Source organism: Fundulus heteroclitus, chromosome 4 (assembly GCF_011125445.2).
Source record: "Fundulus heteroclitus isolate FHET01 chromosome 4, MU-UCD_Fhet_4.1, whole genome shotgun sequence".
Lineage (NCBI taxonomy): Eukaryota > Metazoa > Chordata > Actinopteri > Cyprinodontiformes > Fundulidae > Fundulus > Fundulus heteroclitus.
In genome coordinates, this window is record NC_046364.1 from 16062405 (window position 1) to 16081019 (window position 18615).

General features: G+C 40.6%; 1 protein-coding gene across 2 annotated transcripts in view; it reads left to right on the forward strand.

The window, feature by feature from the left end:
* acsf3 (acyl-CoA synthetase family member 3) overlaps positions 1-18615 on the forward strand; it is a 49304-nt gene that overhangs the window by 19976 nt on the left and 10713 nt on the right. For both annotated transcript variants that reach the window (XM_012850780.3, XM_036136161.1), the window contains exon 7: positions 609-735. In XM_012850780.3, the coding sequence (XP_012706234.2) occupies positions 609-735 (127 nt within the window). The remainder of the gene's footprint in view (positions 1-608; positions 736-18615) is intronic.

Below are 18615 nucleotides of genomic sequence, written 5' to 3' on the forward strand. Positions count from 1 at the left end.
TAGTGTGTCAGTATTGGTTGATGTGCTCATAGACTCAAATTAGTGCAATTTCTTAGTTTTTACACGAGGAATTGGAGGAAGGATTTTTTTTTTTTTTGACATACCGATCCCCGATCGAAGCCAGTTAAGAGTATAAACCAATTTTCACATGTATGCATATATTTATTCAGTTTAAGGCTTTTGCATTTAAGAAAATTAACAAGATAAACAAAAGCAGCATTTTAAAAACTTTATCCTTTTATCCAAAGTGAGAAGTGTTCTAGCATTAACACTGCAAGCAACATAGAAATGGACATTGTGTTCACTTTCTGCCTTTTCTTCAGTGTCCTTTCCCTTTTTTTGGTGCAGTTATTTCATGTCTGTTAATCTGATAATGTTGCCACAGTTTAAAGCAGCAGCAGAAAGCTTGCTGTTAACTAGGCTTTTTGGACTCCAGATAAAAAGAAAATACTGGCACTGCTAAAAAGAAAAAAACACAATTCTCAATGAAAACTATCTTAAAAAGACGGTTAGTCTTAACGATGGCTCAGCCACTCTCTGGTCCCCTTTCAACTGTATTTTTCCATCTATCCAATTCATCTCTTTTCTCTGTTTTGACTTTCTCACAGGTACGTCCAGGTCTTGAGGGTAAAGAGGGAGAGCTGCTGGTTCGAGGTCCGTCCGTCTTTAAGGAGTACTGGAACAGACCTGAGGAGACCAGAGACGCCTTCACTGAAGATGGCTGGTTCAAAACGGGTACTAAACGATCTTCTCCTTCCTAAGCTGCGTTTTCTTCATTGTCATGTCCACATGCTCATTCACACACACTCTGGAAAATGGGATTTAAGTCTTTTAACAGCTGCAGCTACATGATCTGTGCTGTCGGAGCACTTCACTGAAAGGTGGAGTAGCTTTTTTTTTCATGTTGCAGGCGGGACTTTTAGGGTCTGATTTTAAACAGGTAACAACCAGGAGTAGTTCAGGCAGTAAACACACACACGTCGAGCTTATGAGAACGGTGTGTGCGCTCACATTTTAGGGCACTATGAGGGAGTGATAAATGGAGTATGTGTGTTTTGGGCGCTGCAGGGCATTTTCCCTCCTAAGTGGCTGTGACTGCTCTGGGTCTTCAGGAACCAAGCAGAGCTCTCTGCCGCTCCTTGTGTGTGGTAGCACAGAGAGAGGAACTGTCATCAGAGGCTTTTCCTCCCTCCAGGCCATTACTTCTGTCTTTGCCACCAAAAAAAAAAAAAAAAATTTTACTGTTTTACTGTAAAGCCACTTGGAGAGTAGCTATAACCTGGCACTGGAGGGATTCAGTGTGCAGGGGGTCAAGAGCGGCGGATACAAGTGACGTTCTTACAGGCTGACTCGTTTTTGAGCTTGCAGATGTGGCCGCTTTGGGTTTTTTTTCGAAAGAGCCCACGACAAAGACCGAGGGGTGGACTCAGACAGGGCAGGACTGGGGTGCTGATGCTAGCAGTGGGAAGGCAGCGTGAAAAGGATGGTGTGATTGAGAGCAGAACAGGGCCAGGCAGTAGGGAGAGAAGGGCAAAGTGTGTTTAATTGGCTTTGCAGGCTGGAAGGACAGCGATCCAGAGCACAGCACGTTGCTGTCACACTCCATTACAGCCAGCGGCCACATAATGAGAGCCACTGCAATCAGCTCCCCACAGACCTGTCCCTCCAGCCACGCCGCCACAGACACTGCGTGGACCGCTCTGTAGGAAGCTATCTGACATCTTCCTTAGCCACCCAGCTCCTACCGCTCCCCGATGCCAACTTCATCACACACACTCGGTTTCATTTCAAGTAGGAGGAATGTTTAACCGTTCAAGAAGAGAGCAATCTTTTTCCTCCAAGCTTTGATAAGGGTAACAGTCAGTTAGAGCACTCAGTTCACATCCTTTCACTTGATTTCAAAGTTTAAACATGAGTAACTGAGCTTGAAATCTGTTTTTGTTATTGAAAACCCAAATCTGGTGCAAGGAAGCAGATGATAAACCACCAGTGATGTTACCAACGTATCTCGGGGTGAAGTGCACAGTCCACTCACCTGAATGAGCTTCCAGAAACTCTCCCTTCATACACCAGTTTCTGTGAGGACATTTAGGGATGGGAATTGAAAACCGGTTCTTGATGAGAACCGGTTCCCACTGTTTCGGTTCTTTGGTATCATTTGCCGTTTTATCAACTCCAGCCGATGCAACTGACTTCGCTGCACACGTGCTTAGCGACATGCGTGGATGTGCATGAATGTAGCTGTCAAAAAGCTACATCCAAAAGCTAAATACACTCTAATCTGTGCAGTCAAAGCAGGCCTGTAACAGTTGCTGACTCATCAGTCCACGTTCTAGCAGTCTTAAACTTTGGCTTTGAGGTTTTCAGGTTTCCACTCAAGCAGACAGTGATCAGAAAGTCCTGGAGCTGCCTAAGGAACTGTACTGTGTGCATCTTTTAAAGCTGTGTAACAGTGATTCAGTGTGCTTCTATCCCTGGTGGGGCGCTTAATATACTCTCTGTTATTTTATTTTTTTTGGAGGTTAATTTGAGAGTTGCACTGTTAAAACCCCCAAGAACAATGAGAGAGTCTGAGGTGTTTTTTGCATTTTTTCTTTACATCTGTTATCAGCTCAGGGAGCTGTTGTTCAGTCTCTACTATACAGGCTTGGGGTGGGATGTAAACACCGGCCAGAACAAATGAGGAGAACGGCCTTGGTGAATAAAATGGTTTACAATCTATAAAAATTACTCCAGGTGAGGGCTACATGTCTCCTGTAAAACTGTGACCAACCTTTGTTTATATTAAAGAAGACTCCACCTCCTTTTTTTCAGCGCCTCTTTTTCACAAACGAATGCAAACAATTGTATAACTCCATCTTGTCATTGTTCCTTTTTTTTTAGCTTTGAATTTAGATAAATATTTGAAAGACATGCTTGGAAGACAGCATTGCCTTTCAAATGTATTAATTCCCCTTGAACTTTTTTTTACATTTGGTCCTGATTAAAACTATATCTTTTCCCTTACCTATAAGTCTTTCAGGTAAGTCTGTGCCAGCTTTGCATATCTAGAGACTGATATTTTAGTCCAGTGTTCTTTGCAAAACACATGAAGATTTGATGGAGTGTCTGACAAGGTCACCTTTCAAGTGTTAAAGCAGATATCGATTGGATTTCGATCTGGACTTTGATTGGGATATTATAACACACGAAAACACCTTGATCTAGACCATCTGATTTCAATTTAGACAATTTTAAAATATTGTGTCCTTTCCCTTCTGCTTTATGATGTATTATTTTTGGTCAAGCCCATTTGATTTTGAGTTTTCCTTTTTAATCTCATCAAGTTTGCAGGTCAGTTTTTCTGACTCGAGCATGCAAGACATTATCTCCTTTTATTAAAACCAGGAGAATACTGTTAAGCTAATTTATATGATTTTTTTTTTACTATAGTACAAAAAAACATGCAACAAATATAATCACAAGGTAAAACGATGAATTTGAAAGAGGAATCTGCTTTTGTTTGACACAAAGTTCTAAACAATCATTTATTTAAAAAAAAAAAACAACTTTGAAGAGAGAAACACTGCAGACGATCTGGCCTGTCTTTCTTAGCTTCTTGTCTCCCCTCACGCCCCTTTTTAACACAACCTTTTCGAACTCAACACTCAATCTTTTGCCACTGTCATAAAGCCCAATATGTCTCACTGTTTCTTCAGCCTTCACGGTGATGTTATCACTTGTCAACAGATGATTTCATGGATTTGTTGTTTTGGTTTGCCTGATAAACTAAGAATTGTAATGACTTCTGACAATGTTAGTATTTCTGGTCAACACTTCCTCACAAGGTCCTATCCAGGTAAATTAATCAGGATGAAACAAGCCATGAAGATCCATTGACTACTTTCAAATAGTTTGTGTGGCAGAGTTTTGATTACCAGGTAGAAAAGAGTTAAATGGTGACTGAGTAATGGAGAAAATACTGTTGAACATTACAACGAGCCATAAAGTTGGCGTCTGGTTTGCTGGATTCAGTTTGATAATAAAATAAAGTTTACTCTATTAATTAAAGTACAAAAAGATATGCAAGATAGGGTCCTGCTTGGAAACTGTAGTTCTTTGAGAAGTCTAACCTGGACTTATTCTACTTTGATTACCGATTACTTAAAACATATTTCTTTAAACATTTTGGGGAGGCATTAAAACTAAAATTTGTAGACTAATAAAACCTTCACTGAATTATTCTACACAAATTTAAGATTCTTAAAAAACAGTTTGGAATATTTGATACCTTTACCCAAACAAACAAAAACAAAAAAAATGAGGTCCTTAGACTTTGAAAAAATATGACTAAAATCTTGTCTCTTCCTTTTGAACCCAGTATAATTCTAGCCTGGGTGTATTAGTACACCCCTACACTTGAATCATTATTGTCAACATTAAACTTCATAATTAATAAAGGACTGTCCTTGAAACCAACCACAATAATATAAAGCAGGTCAAACTTGCAAATACAAAGAAAGCATTAAATGTTTCTACGGTGTTGATAAAGCTGGTTGGGTTAACCATTTCTTTAGTTAAAAACTCTTAAGTGCCCAGTTCTCTTATACTCACCACTACTACTACTACTGCAACTTTAAACTGAGTTTCTCTGAGCTGGAAGAGCAAAAACGGCTTGAAATCGTTCGCTGATGAGGATGTCGGTACTGCGTGGCTGGCACAATGTGAAAGATAAAGCCTGACAAGAGTATACAGCTGACAAGGCGAATAAAAAGCCGGTGGAAAACAAGACGGCAGAAGAATGGTGCGGAAGGAATGTGGGACTTGGGATCAATAAGTTCTCAGCTGGTCAGAGGTGTCTTCTTTAGAGTCAGCAGGTGCTGTGTGCTTGATTGGCAGCGCTATAGGGAAGCTGTCATCTGGGTGCTCTCCTTCCACTCATCTTCACAAACATCTCAGAGCCTATTGATTTCCCCCCCCCCCTCCCCCCGTCATTTTTTTAACCCTCTTTCTGTGCTCATCTCTGCAGTGCCTGCCCACTGACCACAGCTTAAAATCGGTCGATGAGTGATGTGGAAAGCTTTCGTTATTTGGCTAGATGTGTGCATATTAAGCTGTTACAGCAGAGGTGAAGGGGGAGCGAATAAATGAAAGAGATGCTTTAAATTTGGCTTGTGCTAGGGCGAACCAATCAAGAGAAGCCGATAGAAAGTTTTGTATTTCGGTGATAAATTAGATGACTGGTTGAGGAAAGGAATGAGGAGGAAGTTGAGCTTTGGGGGCCGACTATTAGCCAGGCCTTATCTGAGGTCTCATTTAATTAACTAAGAGAGACTCTGGCTCAAGGGCAGAAATGTTAACAAGAGGGTTAATCTTTGTCACTTTACCTCAGTTTCACACTCCTAATTGCTTATTCCAACAGAACCTATTAATCTCAGCCATCTGGATCATGTAACAGCTAGAATTTAAATATATTTAGTTTTATCTATCCGACCAACATTGTGTGCAATGTTGTAATATTATAAAGTAATATTGTGTGCTGAATGTTGATGCAGAAGTTCACATTTAAGACATTTGTGGACTACGAAAAGTGTTGAACGGGTAATATAACACTGATTGTGGATGTGAATTGTAACCCCCCGCTGTAAAGGTGAGTTTCATGTCTTCGTGGTTTATTCTTTACAAACCGACAGAGATGTTGCGCCTCATGTCCTGTGCAGCCACCACCAGTCATTTGTGCATTCTACTTTTGCTCCCAGCTGTGTTCTCCTCTTCCCTGCCTTCATCCTTCCCTACTCTCCCAATGTCATATTTCACCCCGAGTCACACTGTGTCCTCCTAACTCCAGTGTCAGAGCTCCCAGTGGGAATTAGCTTGCCACTCAAACCCCACTACCAGCACTTTGTTCAAATCAACCATCCCTATAACATTTAAAAATCCCAAAAAGGCTTAAAATACAACAATTGGACTTCAGCTCTCGTAGTTTCGATTTTCATCTGAAGACGTTTGACATATGTGGCTTCCTCTAACGCTTTCTCTCAAACCAGCTCACTTCTCCATTCAGAATATGAATATTTTGGTCCTGAAAAGAGCGTCCCTTATCTTTGAGGTGTAGGTGCACTGCTGAGTTGTGTCCTAAGGAGTCGGCTCTGTTTTGGTGAGCCATGCTTCTGGCGATGGGTCGTTTACTTTCTTCAATATAAAGGTCTGGACATTCCTTGCTTCACTGAACTGCCGACACCGCGACGTTCAGTTTGTATTTGGTAATTGTATCCCTAGTATGAACCAACCTCTGAGTGAGAGTTCGGTCTGGATGTTGTGTTTGGAGAAAATCCTTCAGATTTCTCCAGCTGTCCAGGCAACGTAGGGGGGTGATAATGTTTTTGTGTTGGTTCTTTTCCTTTTTCTGTTCAGTAGTGTGTTTTCGGGATTTCCTTGGTGCCTTGACAAGAACCAAGTTCGGATATATCCTCCTAAAACATTTACTGCCAATAAGCCAACACATGGTGCTCCACGTTTTATTAACTCCACTTACAGGTGAATCTAGTTAAACATCACCTGACTTGAGCCTCTGCACTTTGGTGCTTACTGTTGTAATCTGTAGAAGTAGCTTTTAAAAAAAAAACGTCCATTCATTCTTCCTGTTTTATAATCCCCTCTCACAGTTATTCATCTGATCTGAAACAAAGAAAGTGTTTTGATTAAAAAAATAACGTTTACCGATTTGTCATCTGAGCGCTCTGGCGTCAGAACAAGGTTCTTATTTTTTTCCATCTCCTGATTGAGATCAAGTTTGTGTGATTAAGTCCAGAGTCGGTGCATGCAAAGTGCAGTTAAATAGTTTCCTTGATGAACATGGCAGATCTGAGACACGCATCAATCCTCAAGTTCAATCTGTTATCTGCTGCTGGGAAGAAACCCCAACAACGGGTATAATCAGAAACATTAACATAAAGCAATTCAAGCTCCTTTAATTTCATTATATTAAACAAATTAGATCACTCATCCGAGTGCAAAGTGCCTTCTTGTATGATATTAATTACTAAAAAAGGAGCTGTGACAAAAGTTAAGGATGATGAATAATGTCACTGCTGAGATTTCACTGCCTGGCTGTCTGTTATTTATCCTCATTAACTCCTCCATCTAGGCATCAGGCTTTAATGTGGAACATTAATATTCATATATGCAAAGTGTTTATGATCACTTTGAGAAGCGAGGCCTGGCTCACATTTAGACCTTACATCTTTACTCGGATAGGTCTGGTGTTTCCAAAATGACAGAGAGCGCTCAGGACTCAACTCTGTCCATGCAAGGATGTTGCATTTTCACTCGCAGCTCACAAGCTTGCAACTCGCACTGTTGCAATCTTGTGTTGATGCATTCAGAGACGGCACACACAGCACACACAATTTGTTACAGCATACTACACTGCCGCTTTAAGGGGCTTTAGCAGCAGCAGTAGATCACAAGGCAAATATTAAAGGAGATGGCTACAAGTTTAACTCCTCCCGGCCAGTAGGTGCCACACTCGCGCTCGCCGGCTCTTGTTCGACACGCCTGCCGGACGCCCCATGGACAGGCGTTGCCTACTGGAGCTCACGTTACAGCGCGGCCTCCATTTTGGATGGGTCCAGGGCATTTTATTTTTACTGAGGAAGCTGTTTTGCCCAACTAGAATAAATCATAACTCCTCGAATTTTCACACGATTTTCACACGATTTGGTTTGTTACAAACGGCAAAGATGTGGTTATGATACAGGACGCTGTCCCACATGAAAAAAACATGTTTTAATGCTGAAATAACAAATTCCATAAATGTATGCTCTTTAACAGACAGACATATGGCATATTAATGTATAACTATGTGATTTCATACTAAAATACTTTGTTTTATGCTTTTTAACAGACAGACATGTGGTATGGCATGTTATTAAATATGTAACTAAATTTATGCTCTCATGCTGAAATACTTTGTTTTATCCTCTTAAACAAAGAGACGTGTGGTATTGCAAATCAATACATGTATAAATTCATACAGTCTATATTTCAATATTTCTCCCTCTCTCATATCTACAATCCCGAGCTTCTCTACACACCAACAATCATTTCTTCATAATGTTGTGTGCTGTGCATGCACACATGTATACTCAGACTTTTATTAAGGCCTGAAAAAGTGTTCTTTTAAATTTCCAGGTCATTTCAGTGTCTTACTCCCTGCTTGCAACTAGAGCTGGAGACCCTTGAAAAAAACTGTTTTGCACAGCTTCTTGCATGAGTTAGTACTCTGTAACTTTAGCATACTTAATTTGGCAATGTGATTTAGCTTTAATTTGCAAAACACAGAGATAACAAATTAATATTATTTCTGAATTGTTCTCACCAAATAAAAACTCATGCTCAGAGCCAGTCTCAGGCCAAAATGGTGATCTGCTCCATGGGATCTACTTTCAGTAGTTATCCACAGTAATTGTAACCATAAGCTGCAGAAAATACGGAGAAAGTTGCTCCCTCTGCGTTTACTCCCGTCAGCTCCTATGCCAGCCTTGAGTAGGAGAGACCCATCCAAGATGGCGGTGGCTCAGGATGCGTTCCAGCACGTAATGAGGCGCCTACGTATGTACTGTCTATGGTTGCCAAGTCCTTTGGTTAGCACTAGCAAATATTTAGCTTACCTGTCCAGAAGGAAAGCAACCTCTGCGTGGCTTTTGAGCCCCTTTGCCTCCTTAAGTCAGCACCAATCCTCAAAACCTTAACCATTGTTCTCCCTCGTTTTGTTTAATTGTTGGTCCGCTATCACAGAGCTACTACGATTTGACCATGCCTGAGCTTCGTCTCCTGTGACTTAAACCTACTATTCCTATTGATAGAATCCTTTCATGTCAATGTTGATGTCGTAGCCAGAGGGAAATATTTATATATTTTGATTCCATCTAATTTTATAAAACAAGTATTTGTATACAACATATTTATTGCTCAGTAAAATTAATATTTTTACTCTGCATCACTTTAGACTTTCTGTGTATGTATTATTTTTGAAAAATTAATCGTGTTGTTGAAAAAGTTGTAGCTATGACCTTTAAATTTATAGTCTTCTTACATTTACTCTCAAGTCTGTCCTGCGGCTTTGAATTTATTGATTTATACCAACTTAAAAAACATTTTTAGAACTTGGTTTTACAGCAGCTTAATGATAAGAGCTGAAAAAAAAACACTCTTAGCAATTTTTATTCATTATGTTCTAACATTGAGTATGTAAAACCTTGAAAACAGCATTTTGTAATATGCTCTGAAAGCCGTTTTGACCTCTCAGGCAATGCCTTGACTCTGAAGTGGCTGAAAATATTTTTTTACTAAAGTAGTTAAATCTTCAAATACAAATAAAGGAAGACAAGGCTCTGAGTGAATTTTCTGTTACTTTATGTATATGTAAAATCTCATTATTCTTTGTGAAAGTTCAGGGTGAATTTTATAACGTGAAAAGAAAAAAATGGTTTAAACTCTCATCCTTAGGTTTTTAATGGATTTGTTTGAATGCTGAGTGCTTCTCTCACTTGTCATTGTCAAGATAGACAGTTCTTAAAAGTTTCTGCTTTTGGGAATATTGTAGTAAAATGTGCTGCTGTTGTTTCTATTAACTGGCTGTTATATCCTGCAGCAACAGCATCATAGTGTTATGTCCAACCACAACAACAAAAATACCACCTGCTTGGGGATCTGCTGAATAACCTTTAGGTCTGGGTGTTGCTCGATGCAGGTAATTAAGGGGAAAACAGAGTTCCAGCGTTGGGCATTCAGACCAAATCTTTCTTTACTCTCCAAGGAGACTGCAAAGCTCCCTCTTGAAAGGCAAAACATAACGTGAAGGGCATGTTGGTTGTTTGAGATGTTGACCAGACAACTGTCAGCCAGTAACTGGTAATTCAACACCTGCATACAGTATACTGCACTTTATGCAGAAAGTTTGGACTTCGTTGTTAATTCCTTTATGTTTGTCTCTGACGTTGAGGTCCATGTTAGCGTAAGCATTAATTTAGTCCTGTTTTTAATTGACATTTTGTGGTGGTAGTACATTTGAGAGGTAACACCATAAAACCATCTACTAGGGTCTCCAGGCTTGGGCACCAGTAGTACCAAGGTTTGGGGTTTTTCAAAAGGTATGGTTTCAAATTCGCTTAATTTTTCTATTCTTATGGTTTAAAGTGTTTTTAATGGGACTCCAGAGGAAGCGCCAGAGTTACTATAATGTTCTCACTCTAAATGGTACTTAGAGTGACTGAATTTTTGTCATTTATCTGAGCCGATTAAATCAAGTGTCAGTGCTGTTACTGCACCTTTCACAAGTGCCATAGGAACCCTAACGGAGGAAAAAAAACATGTAAAATGGTTGAAATTGGGCAGACTCGTACAATAAGAAACTGGTGCAGTGTAGGAAGTCGGACACAAGATAAAAGAATGAACAGTAGCAAAGCTGACTGGATATTGTAGAGAACAGGTGGTTTATTGGGAGAAAAATCACTTACATTCAACATTTTAGAATGGAAAAAAAAAATACTTTCAATGAGAAAATTAAACATTTAAATGTATTACAACGTTAACCTGGCTGAAATAATAAGATATGAGCCTTTCTAGACACAGTTAAGCCCAAAATTGTCCATAACCCTGGCAGGTTTAGTTGAAGAATTTAAATTGAACAAACAAATTTTCTACTGATAGAAAGTTAGACAGGCATCTCTCCCAAGATAATAAAACAATATAAAAGGAGTGTGATTTCTTTTTTTTAAATAAATAATTTCAAATCTGGTTTTATTTACATTTTATTACAAAATGGCATTGCAAATTGTTTATACCGTTCTCAATAATCAACATAAAAATCTTCCTTGGCATTACAGCAATCAAACCCTTCTTAGGATCGCTCACCACCTTTTGCATTTCAATGATTTATATTCAGTGATGAGCTCCAAGTCTTTGAGGTTGGAAGACCTCCATGCCATCACCCTAATCTTTAGTTGCCGCAATAGATTTTCTCTGAGATTGAAGTTCAAAATACTAATTATTTCCAGTCTGAAGCAACGTGTTGCAAAAATTAAAAGACAACTTTAAATCCAAATCTGCCAGGGGTATGAATAATTTAGGGCTTAACTGTAAATTATAACACAGTCTAGCAGATTATAGGCATTAGAAAATTAAGTTTACAGCTTAATTTTAAAAATATCTTTCAACAAAAATTCTTCTTTTCCTTTCTTTGATTATTTTATAAACACCTCTTTGAGTTACAAACTGGTCTTATGTTTGAGCTGATTATAGTGGAAGCTTCAGCACACTCTGGGACTATAACAACACAAAACATAAATGTATTTGACTTGTTTTAATTAACTGTGTGGTCTTTTAAGTCTTTATTCACCGAGAAATTTGATTTAATGTGACCATGGACATGTTTTCTCTCCACCAATAATAATAAGTGGAGGAAGGTAAATTAGGTGTGCATATAAAGAATTATGATGTTAGATAAATCAAGGCTGCAAGCAGAAAACTCTGAATTACAAACATTTAGTTCCGTGTATTTTTGCAGAAATGCAGATCTGAATCTCTTTGGATGGCCACAGTTTTTGGTTACATTTCTCTGCTGTAGAAACCTGTAGCCCTAACTCTAATGCCAGTGGTGCTGAAATGTTTTTCGTTATGTTGGCCTTTGCTGTATGTCTCCTTCTGCCCTTTTCTTGCTGACTCTTTTTGACAAAGAAATTCAAGTTGTCCAGGCTGTTTTTATGCCTTTGTGTTATTTTAAACTGTTCAACGAAATGTCATTTTTCACTCTAGTTCAGATAGTTTAAAAAAAAGGGATTTTCTTTGAAAACCTTTGATGAAACAAGATTTTTCCCTTTGAATCTTGTTAAATCATCTGTTACATTTTCAGAGGTAACAAATACCAACGTTTCTTTCCCGGTAGCTATGACTGTTGTGATTGGGAGTGTAATAATACACATATTTATACCAAAAACATTTTTGTGTACACCTATGTACCCTGTCAGTACACATGTACTAAACCAGTATAGTTGGACGGTATGGAGAGTCGATCCGCAGCACGGTTCTGCATGCCCGGCAGATGAACCTCCCTGACACTCAGAAGGTGAGATAAAGCCCACAGGAGGAGTTTTGGAGTCTCTGTCAGTGAGCGCACGGACCTGGTACCCCCCTGATGGTTTATTTGGTCTACTGTAGAAGTGTGGTCTGACCGGACAATAACATGTTTCCCTCTCAGAGTAGAAAGGAAATGTCAGAGAGCTTGTTGGACGGCATGTAGCTCGAGCATGTTAATATGAAGAAGCCTCTCCTGAGGACTCCAGTCTCCCCTGGACGAGCTGTGCTTCCACACTGCTCCCTAGCCGGACAGCAGTGCATCCATGACAACCACTTCCAGACGAGATAGGACGGAGCCTAAAGGGACGACCCGCATTTGAAAACCTTGGTTTCCCAGGGCCCTAGGTGCAGCAGGCCCCAGTCTGAGAGCCATACAAGTCGGTGCTGCTTGGGGTTCAGGCCTAGGCTGTTGACCCAAATCTCTAGAGGGCACAAGAAAAGAAGCCCTCTAGAGACACAAGGGCACAAGAAAAGAAGCCCTCTAGAGACGCAAGGGCACAAGAAAAGAAGCCCCAAAAGGAACAACCAATGACATGGCAGTCAGTTTGCCAAGAACTGGAGGAGCAGACCATACGATAGTCTACTGTTCTGCTGAACATGTGAGACAAGATGCATCACAGTGGCTACCCCATTTGGGGATGGGGAGGCTGTCACAGTTAGTGAGTTCATGGCAATGCGAATGAATATTACCGACTTAATGGGAATCAAAGAACTCTTTGCAAAATTCACCTGGAGTCCTAACTGAAGAACATAGTCCAAGCGTGGGCAACTGTTGAGTAGTCGTCTGGCAATCAGAAGGTTGTGGGTTCGATTCCAGCTTCCCCTTGCCACATGTCGATGTAGGCAAGGCACTTAACCTCAAGTTGCCTACCGAGCTGCGTCTTGGTGTATAAATGTGTGCACGTTAAGGAGAGTGATTGGGTGTATGTGGCTATAGTGTACAGCGCTTTGGGTGGTCAGCATGACTGGGAAAGCGCTATATATATTCAGTTCATTTACTTATTTATAAGAGGCTACTGAGTCAAGGGTTAGCCAGCCAGAGAAGGATTCACATCCTTCGCTCGTCCTCGAAAGCAAACCGGAGAACTAGCAGATGATGAAATAAGTGTCCTGTAGGTCGACACTTGTCACCTTGTGCAATTGCCTGAAGGATGTCTACTGTGCGAAGCATGTGAAATCGCAGCACCTTGACATAGTGATTTAGATGTCAAAAATCAGGAATAAGACAAAAACCTTCATAACAAGAAAATAGATTGAGTAAAACCCTCTAAACTGTGAACTGGTTCTATAGCCCCTTTCTCCAAAAGTTCCAAAATATCTTGCCTTAGCACATCTGAAACTACTCTAATTTTTACCCAATTGAACTTTGAGGGAGGACGTTTGAACTGAAACGGTTGAAATCACCCATCATTCTCAAACAATGGCTTGTCAGAGTCTGAGATGACCTGGAGAAAAGTGGCTTGGGACCAGATGCCTGGAGTCAGGTCCGACTACCTCTACCACAGCCCCCCGATGGCTCAGGGGTGCGGCTGTGGGAAACTCTGTGAAACCGGTCAGTCCTTTCAAGAGCCTCTTCCTGTAGGCTCTTGAAAGGCAGGCCACTGAGAGGGCCAACCTTCCTCTCTGAAAACGTGCAGTTCCAGGGGGTGGAGCCCCAGATGTAGGGGGAAAGGTTGTACCATGTCTGAGCTGGAGTCTGGAAGCTCGGTGGAGGTCAGCATACTGTTGCCGAGACCTATTGGCTTCAACAGCATGCTCCAGGGTCTTTTGGGCTGCAGGTCTAATCACTTGACCTGGAAGGACCCACAGAATGCAGATCACATTTCTGCAAGACTCAGACAGGGGGGACTGCGCCAGCCACACCTGACGTCTGGTGATGGTGAGAGTCAACATCAGTCTACCAAGCTCCCTGCACATAAAGGTGAAGGTCTGGAGTGAGGCATCACTCAAATTCTGAGTAGCATCATCAACTCCTGCCTCCTTCAGGGACTGTGAGAGGGCAAGGGCCAAATGGGAGAAGGCGTTACCTAAATGACCAATTCGAGCTGCTATCTCATAGCTGTTTGGGATTAACTCATCAGTGACCCTGCATTTGGGTCATTGACAGCAGGCATCAGGCTGGGTAGCCAAATGCCACTACCAGATTTGCAATAATACTGTCAACAGACAGCATACAGTTGAAACCATATTGAGCGGCATCACGCATAGAACTAAGAGCTCTGCAGTCCTATGATATACCGGTGAAACTCCTCAATGTACGGTTGTGAGGCCTGTACATTGAACTCAGGTTTTTGACCGACCTTAAAAAAGGCACTTGAATTAGCGGTTTCCACAGGTAGATCATCAACCCCAAGGCGAGATAAAGCCCATTGAAAAGCTTGTTTGACAAAGGATAATCCAGGTCCAGATTCCAGTTGGGGCTCTGGCTCAGAAGTGCATGAGCTCATCGCTGAGAGGAAGCCCACACTACTGTCTCAGTCCTCAATGTAGCCCACCTCATCAGTCCTGAACAAGGAGTCTAACGCAGCAATAGATATGGTGACTTCCTCACATTGACCAACATCAGTGGGGCTGGTTGTAGATTCAGGAGTAAAGACTTAATCTGAGCAAACTCAGAGCCCAGTGTGTCAACTTTCGCAGACAATGTCTGGTCATAATGAGTCTTTCTTGATGAAGGGGCTTTAGCATGTGGTCCTTTACGCCACTCTGGTTCCTTCCTGGAGCTGGAGGCCTTACCTCAAATGTCCGACACTGAGACATGAGGGGCACAACATATGACCATCTTCTGGGCTCAGAGGAGCCAAGCAGCTATTACAGCTAGGTCAGAACGGAGCTGACATCATGGTAGCAATACAAAAGCAAGGAGTGGGAATCACTCACAGCCAAATATAATATAAAAACGGTACCGCAACAATAGCTGTCTCTGCTAACGGTACCACGGCATGGGGCGAGAGTATCCCACAGGCAAACTAAAACAATGTGAACCGTGCCAAAGCTGTTCGGTTCTAGGTCAGCTACCGAATGGTGACAACTGGATGAAAAAAGATACGGTGGGTGACTTTGACTGTAGAACGCAGCCTCTGGAGGACCTCAGCAGCAGCACGTAGCTCCAAACGGATGTTATGCGAGGCTACAAGAGAGCACAGCAATACAGAGAAATATATATATATATATATATAAAAGCGATAGATATCCAGGTGCTAAGGACCGCCCTCTGGTGGTCAGGAGGAACGAATAGACCACACACTTGTGTGACTAGAGGGGATTTCTCAGCACCTGCTCTTTTATGCTGCATTCAAGTACATCTGGATTGTATGAGTATCAAAAAATCTTCATAATTATGTAAACTTTTTCATTTTCAAATGTCTGAACAGTGTTATTAAAAAAATCTTAAACAACAACTTTGAAGATTTTAAAATGGTTTTAATGTTGTGTAATCCATCCGTGGGAGTGGTGGCCTTGTGGTTAGAAAGAAGGGTGTAGATATTGCCTAATCTGTTCTCTTATCTTTCCCATGTTGAACAGTGGTTAAGAGGAATAGATGTTGTGGAGGTTCCTCCATCTTTTCCTCAGTGTTAGTATTTATTTAAATGTTTTCACACAATATGGTTTTGCATTAGGTTGTTTACTATTATGGGTGCACACATTTAGTAAACACCTTTTTGTTTATTTCAATCATTAATTTCTGTTTTGCTGAGTTTGAAGGACTGGCTGGGGGAGAGGACTGGTTGAAAGGCAAACCAGGAAATGGAACAAACCATCAGGCTGCTGGAAGCAGGGGACTTGATGTTAAAGAATCTACCTCTCTCTCTACTAACAACATAACTGCTAAAACCTCTGTGGTGTTAGGTTGTCTTGTTTTGATAGTTGTGTTGTCGTCAAGATATGTTGGTTTGAATTAGTTATTTATGTTGATGCGTTGTTGTCTTTGTCTCATCTCCCACCCCCTCCTTTTTTGTGTAGGCTAGCCTTTGTGTATAAATTCCCCTGTGTGTTCATTGTGGTAGGTCAGTTTTTTCTTGAGATTTGATGTTCGAAGTCTTCTGTGAACAATTTTTGGACAAATAAATAGAAAATACTTTTTTATATACGCCTTTGTCCTTTTGCCTTACTGGTCGGACCTTCACAGATGTCTATGTCACATTATATTTAGATCCATGAGAACTTATAATTAATTTAAGGCTATAATTAAAAGTTCTTGGACACTTTAAACACAGGTTTTAATTTGCACTAATTAAGGCTCTGGGGATTTAGTTGAATATATATGTAGTTCTGAATGTGGGATTGTTTTTTGCACAGGTTTTTTTGGTTTAAGGTTGTATTTTTCCAAATTTTCCAGAGTGAGATTACTGGAATAAATGATGAGTTTATTTTGAGGCTGTTTACACATGTTTATCAGGGTGCCAATTACCGTGGAGGTTTAACAAAAATAGCTCGAGATGCTTTGTTTGGGTATGTGAAAGAATTAAATTCCAGAAAATGTAATATATCAAAGTGGTACAAAGTGTTATTAAAAATACATTAGATTAACACTATATCAATGCATTAAAAAGGTAGGAAATGGAATACATAAATCAAATATAAAAGATATAATCAGACAAAAGCTGCCATCAATCAAAATAAAATCACAGGCAGATTGGATCAAAAAATAAGTAGAAATAAAACCACTAAATGTGTTTACACTTGATATACTTATAAATCTTGAAGGCAGATTTAAATTGCTATTCGAAATAGTTATTTTTTTTAGTAATATGATGAATGTTGCTTTTATATTTGAGATGTTTTCTTCACAGCTGGCTAATTCACTGTCCTTGAGAATCAAATCAGATTTCTCTTCTTTTATCCTAAGTTTTATTCAGTCTTTTTTTTTGTTTGGTTCCTATTTCAAGAATGTCGGGACTGCAGTCAATTTAGATTTTTCATAAAATTCAACAGCTTGAAGGTCATCTGTTTTTGTTAAAAATTTCAAACTCCCCAGCTGTTAATAAAGTGTTTCTTTACAAATGTTAGTTATTTTTCTCTGTCAATAAAAACCAAAATCATGACTTGAAAGTCATTCAGCTGGGACTTACTGCCACTTCGGCCAAACCGTAACTGAGGACAAGTCGCACGGAGCCGACTGAGTGCAATTTCTCTGCTCTCTGAAAGACATCACAAAGTTTTCCATGCCCTCCGTCCTCAGTTAAATTCTTGATCTGTTTTTATTTCTTTATTTGCTCCACACTGCGCGCCTTCGCTTTCTTTAATGCCTCAGAATGAGATGAAAGCCCAGTGCAATTAGGCTTCTTATCGTTTTAATTAAGAAAGCCATTCGGCCATATCTGCCTCAGACGCCATAACACATAATGGCAGAGACTCTCTGATGCCTGAAGTGCTGATTGGGGTGTGTGTGTGTGTGTGTGTGTGTGTGTGTGTGTGTGTGTGTGTGTGTGTGTGTGTGTGTGTGTGTGTGTGTGTGTGTGTGTGTGTGTGTGTGTGTGTGTGTGTGTGTGTGTGTGTGTGTGTGTGTGCGTGTGTGTGTGTTAGATTACATACAGCATGTGTGTACGTCCCAGTAACACAGTTCCCAAAAATCTCTCTCCAGCTCTTCTTTTTCTCTTTTATCAGCTTGCGTGCTCCAATCGCTCTCCCCACTTGTACGGCTCTCCAAACATGCCTTGCTCTTTCCCTCTACTCAAAGAGACAAGGTCAAAGAGTCCTGTATTAGTACTTCAAACTCATTTCAGTTGTGTTGTATTTGTGTCTTTTCCTCATCCGTTTTCTGCAGTGTTGCTTCACAAATGCTATTTCTTTCTTTGAAGCCAGATGGATGTAGTTTATTTTATTTTTATATCTATCAGTTTGCTCTCTCTCACACACACAAGCAAGACACACAATACATGTGTACATGTTTCTATTTGCATAAGACGAGGGAGCTACATAGCTCTAACCAAATGGTTCTTTTCTGTTTTTTTTGTTTCCTTTTACCCCTCATCCAAAGGAGGAAGCGACTGTAACTACCCTGATAGTGGTGTTAACACCCGGCCGGCTCCTCCCCTCTTCTCCCATCCTCCCCCTCCCTTACCCCAGCCTATCACTGCGAAGCAGTGGTCTGTGAAGAAATTCCCAATATCTAAATTTACACACTGTATCAATCTTGTTTAATAGACTGGAAAGCTTATAGCCGCCGTGGCAAGCCGGCAGAGAGGGCAGTGGTGATAAATTGTCGGTGTGCTGGCGACAGCCGCCCGTGATGTATAATGAAATATTTATGATTTATCCCAGCTAATAAACTGAAATGAAGTGCATGATGTATGGGAACAGATGGGCCCTGTATTGATGTTGAGGTGGAGCAGCGAGAAAGAGGAGATGGGGAAAGACAGGGGTCTGGGAGACGTTTGAGATGTAGAAAGGTAAAAATGAAGGGTAACAATGAGACTAAAGGTAGAAAATAAAGGCGTGTGCGAGAGAGAGAGAGAGAGAGAGAGAGAGAGAGAGTCAGACACTGGAGCGTGATAA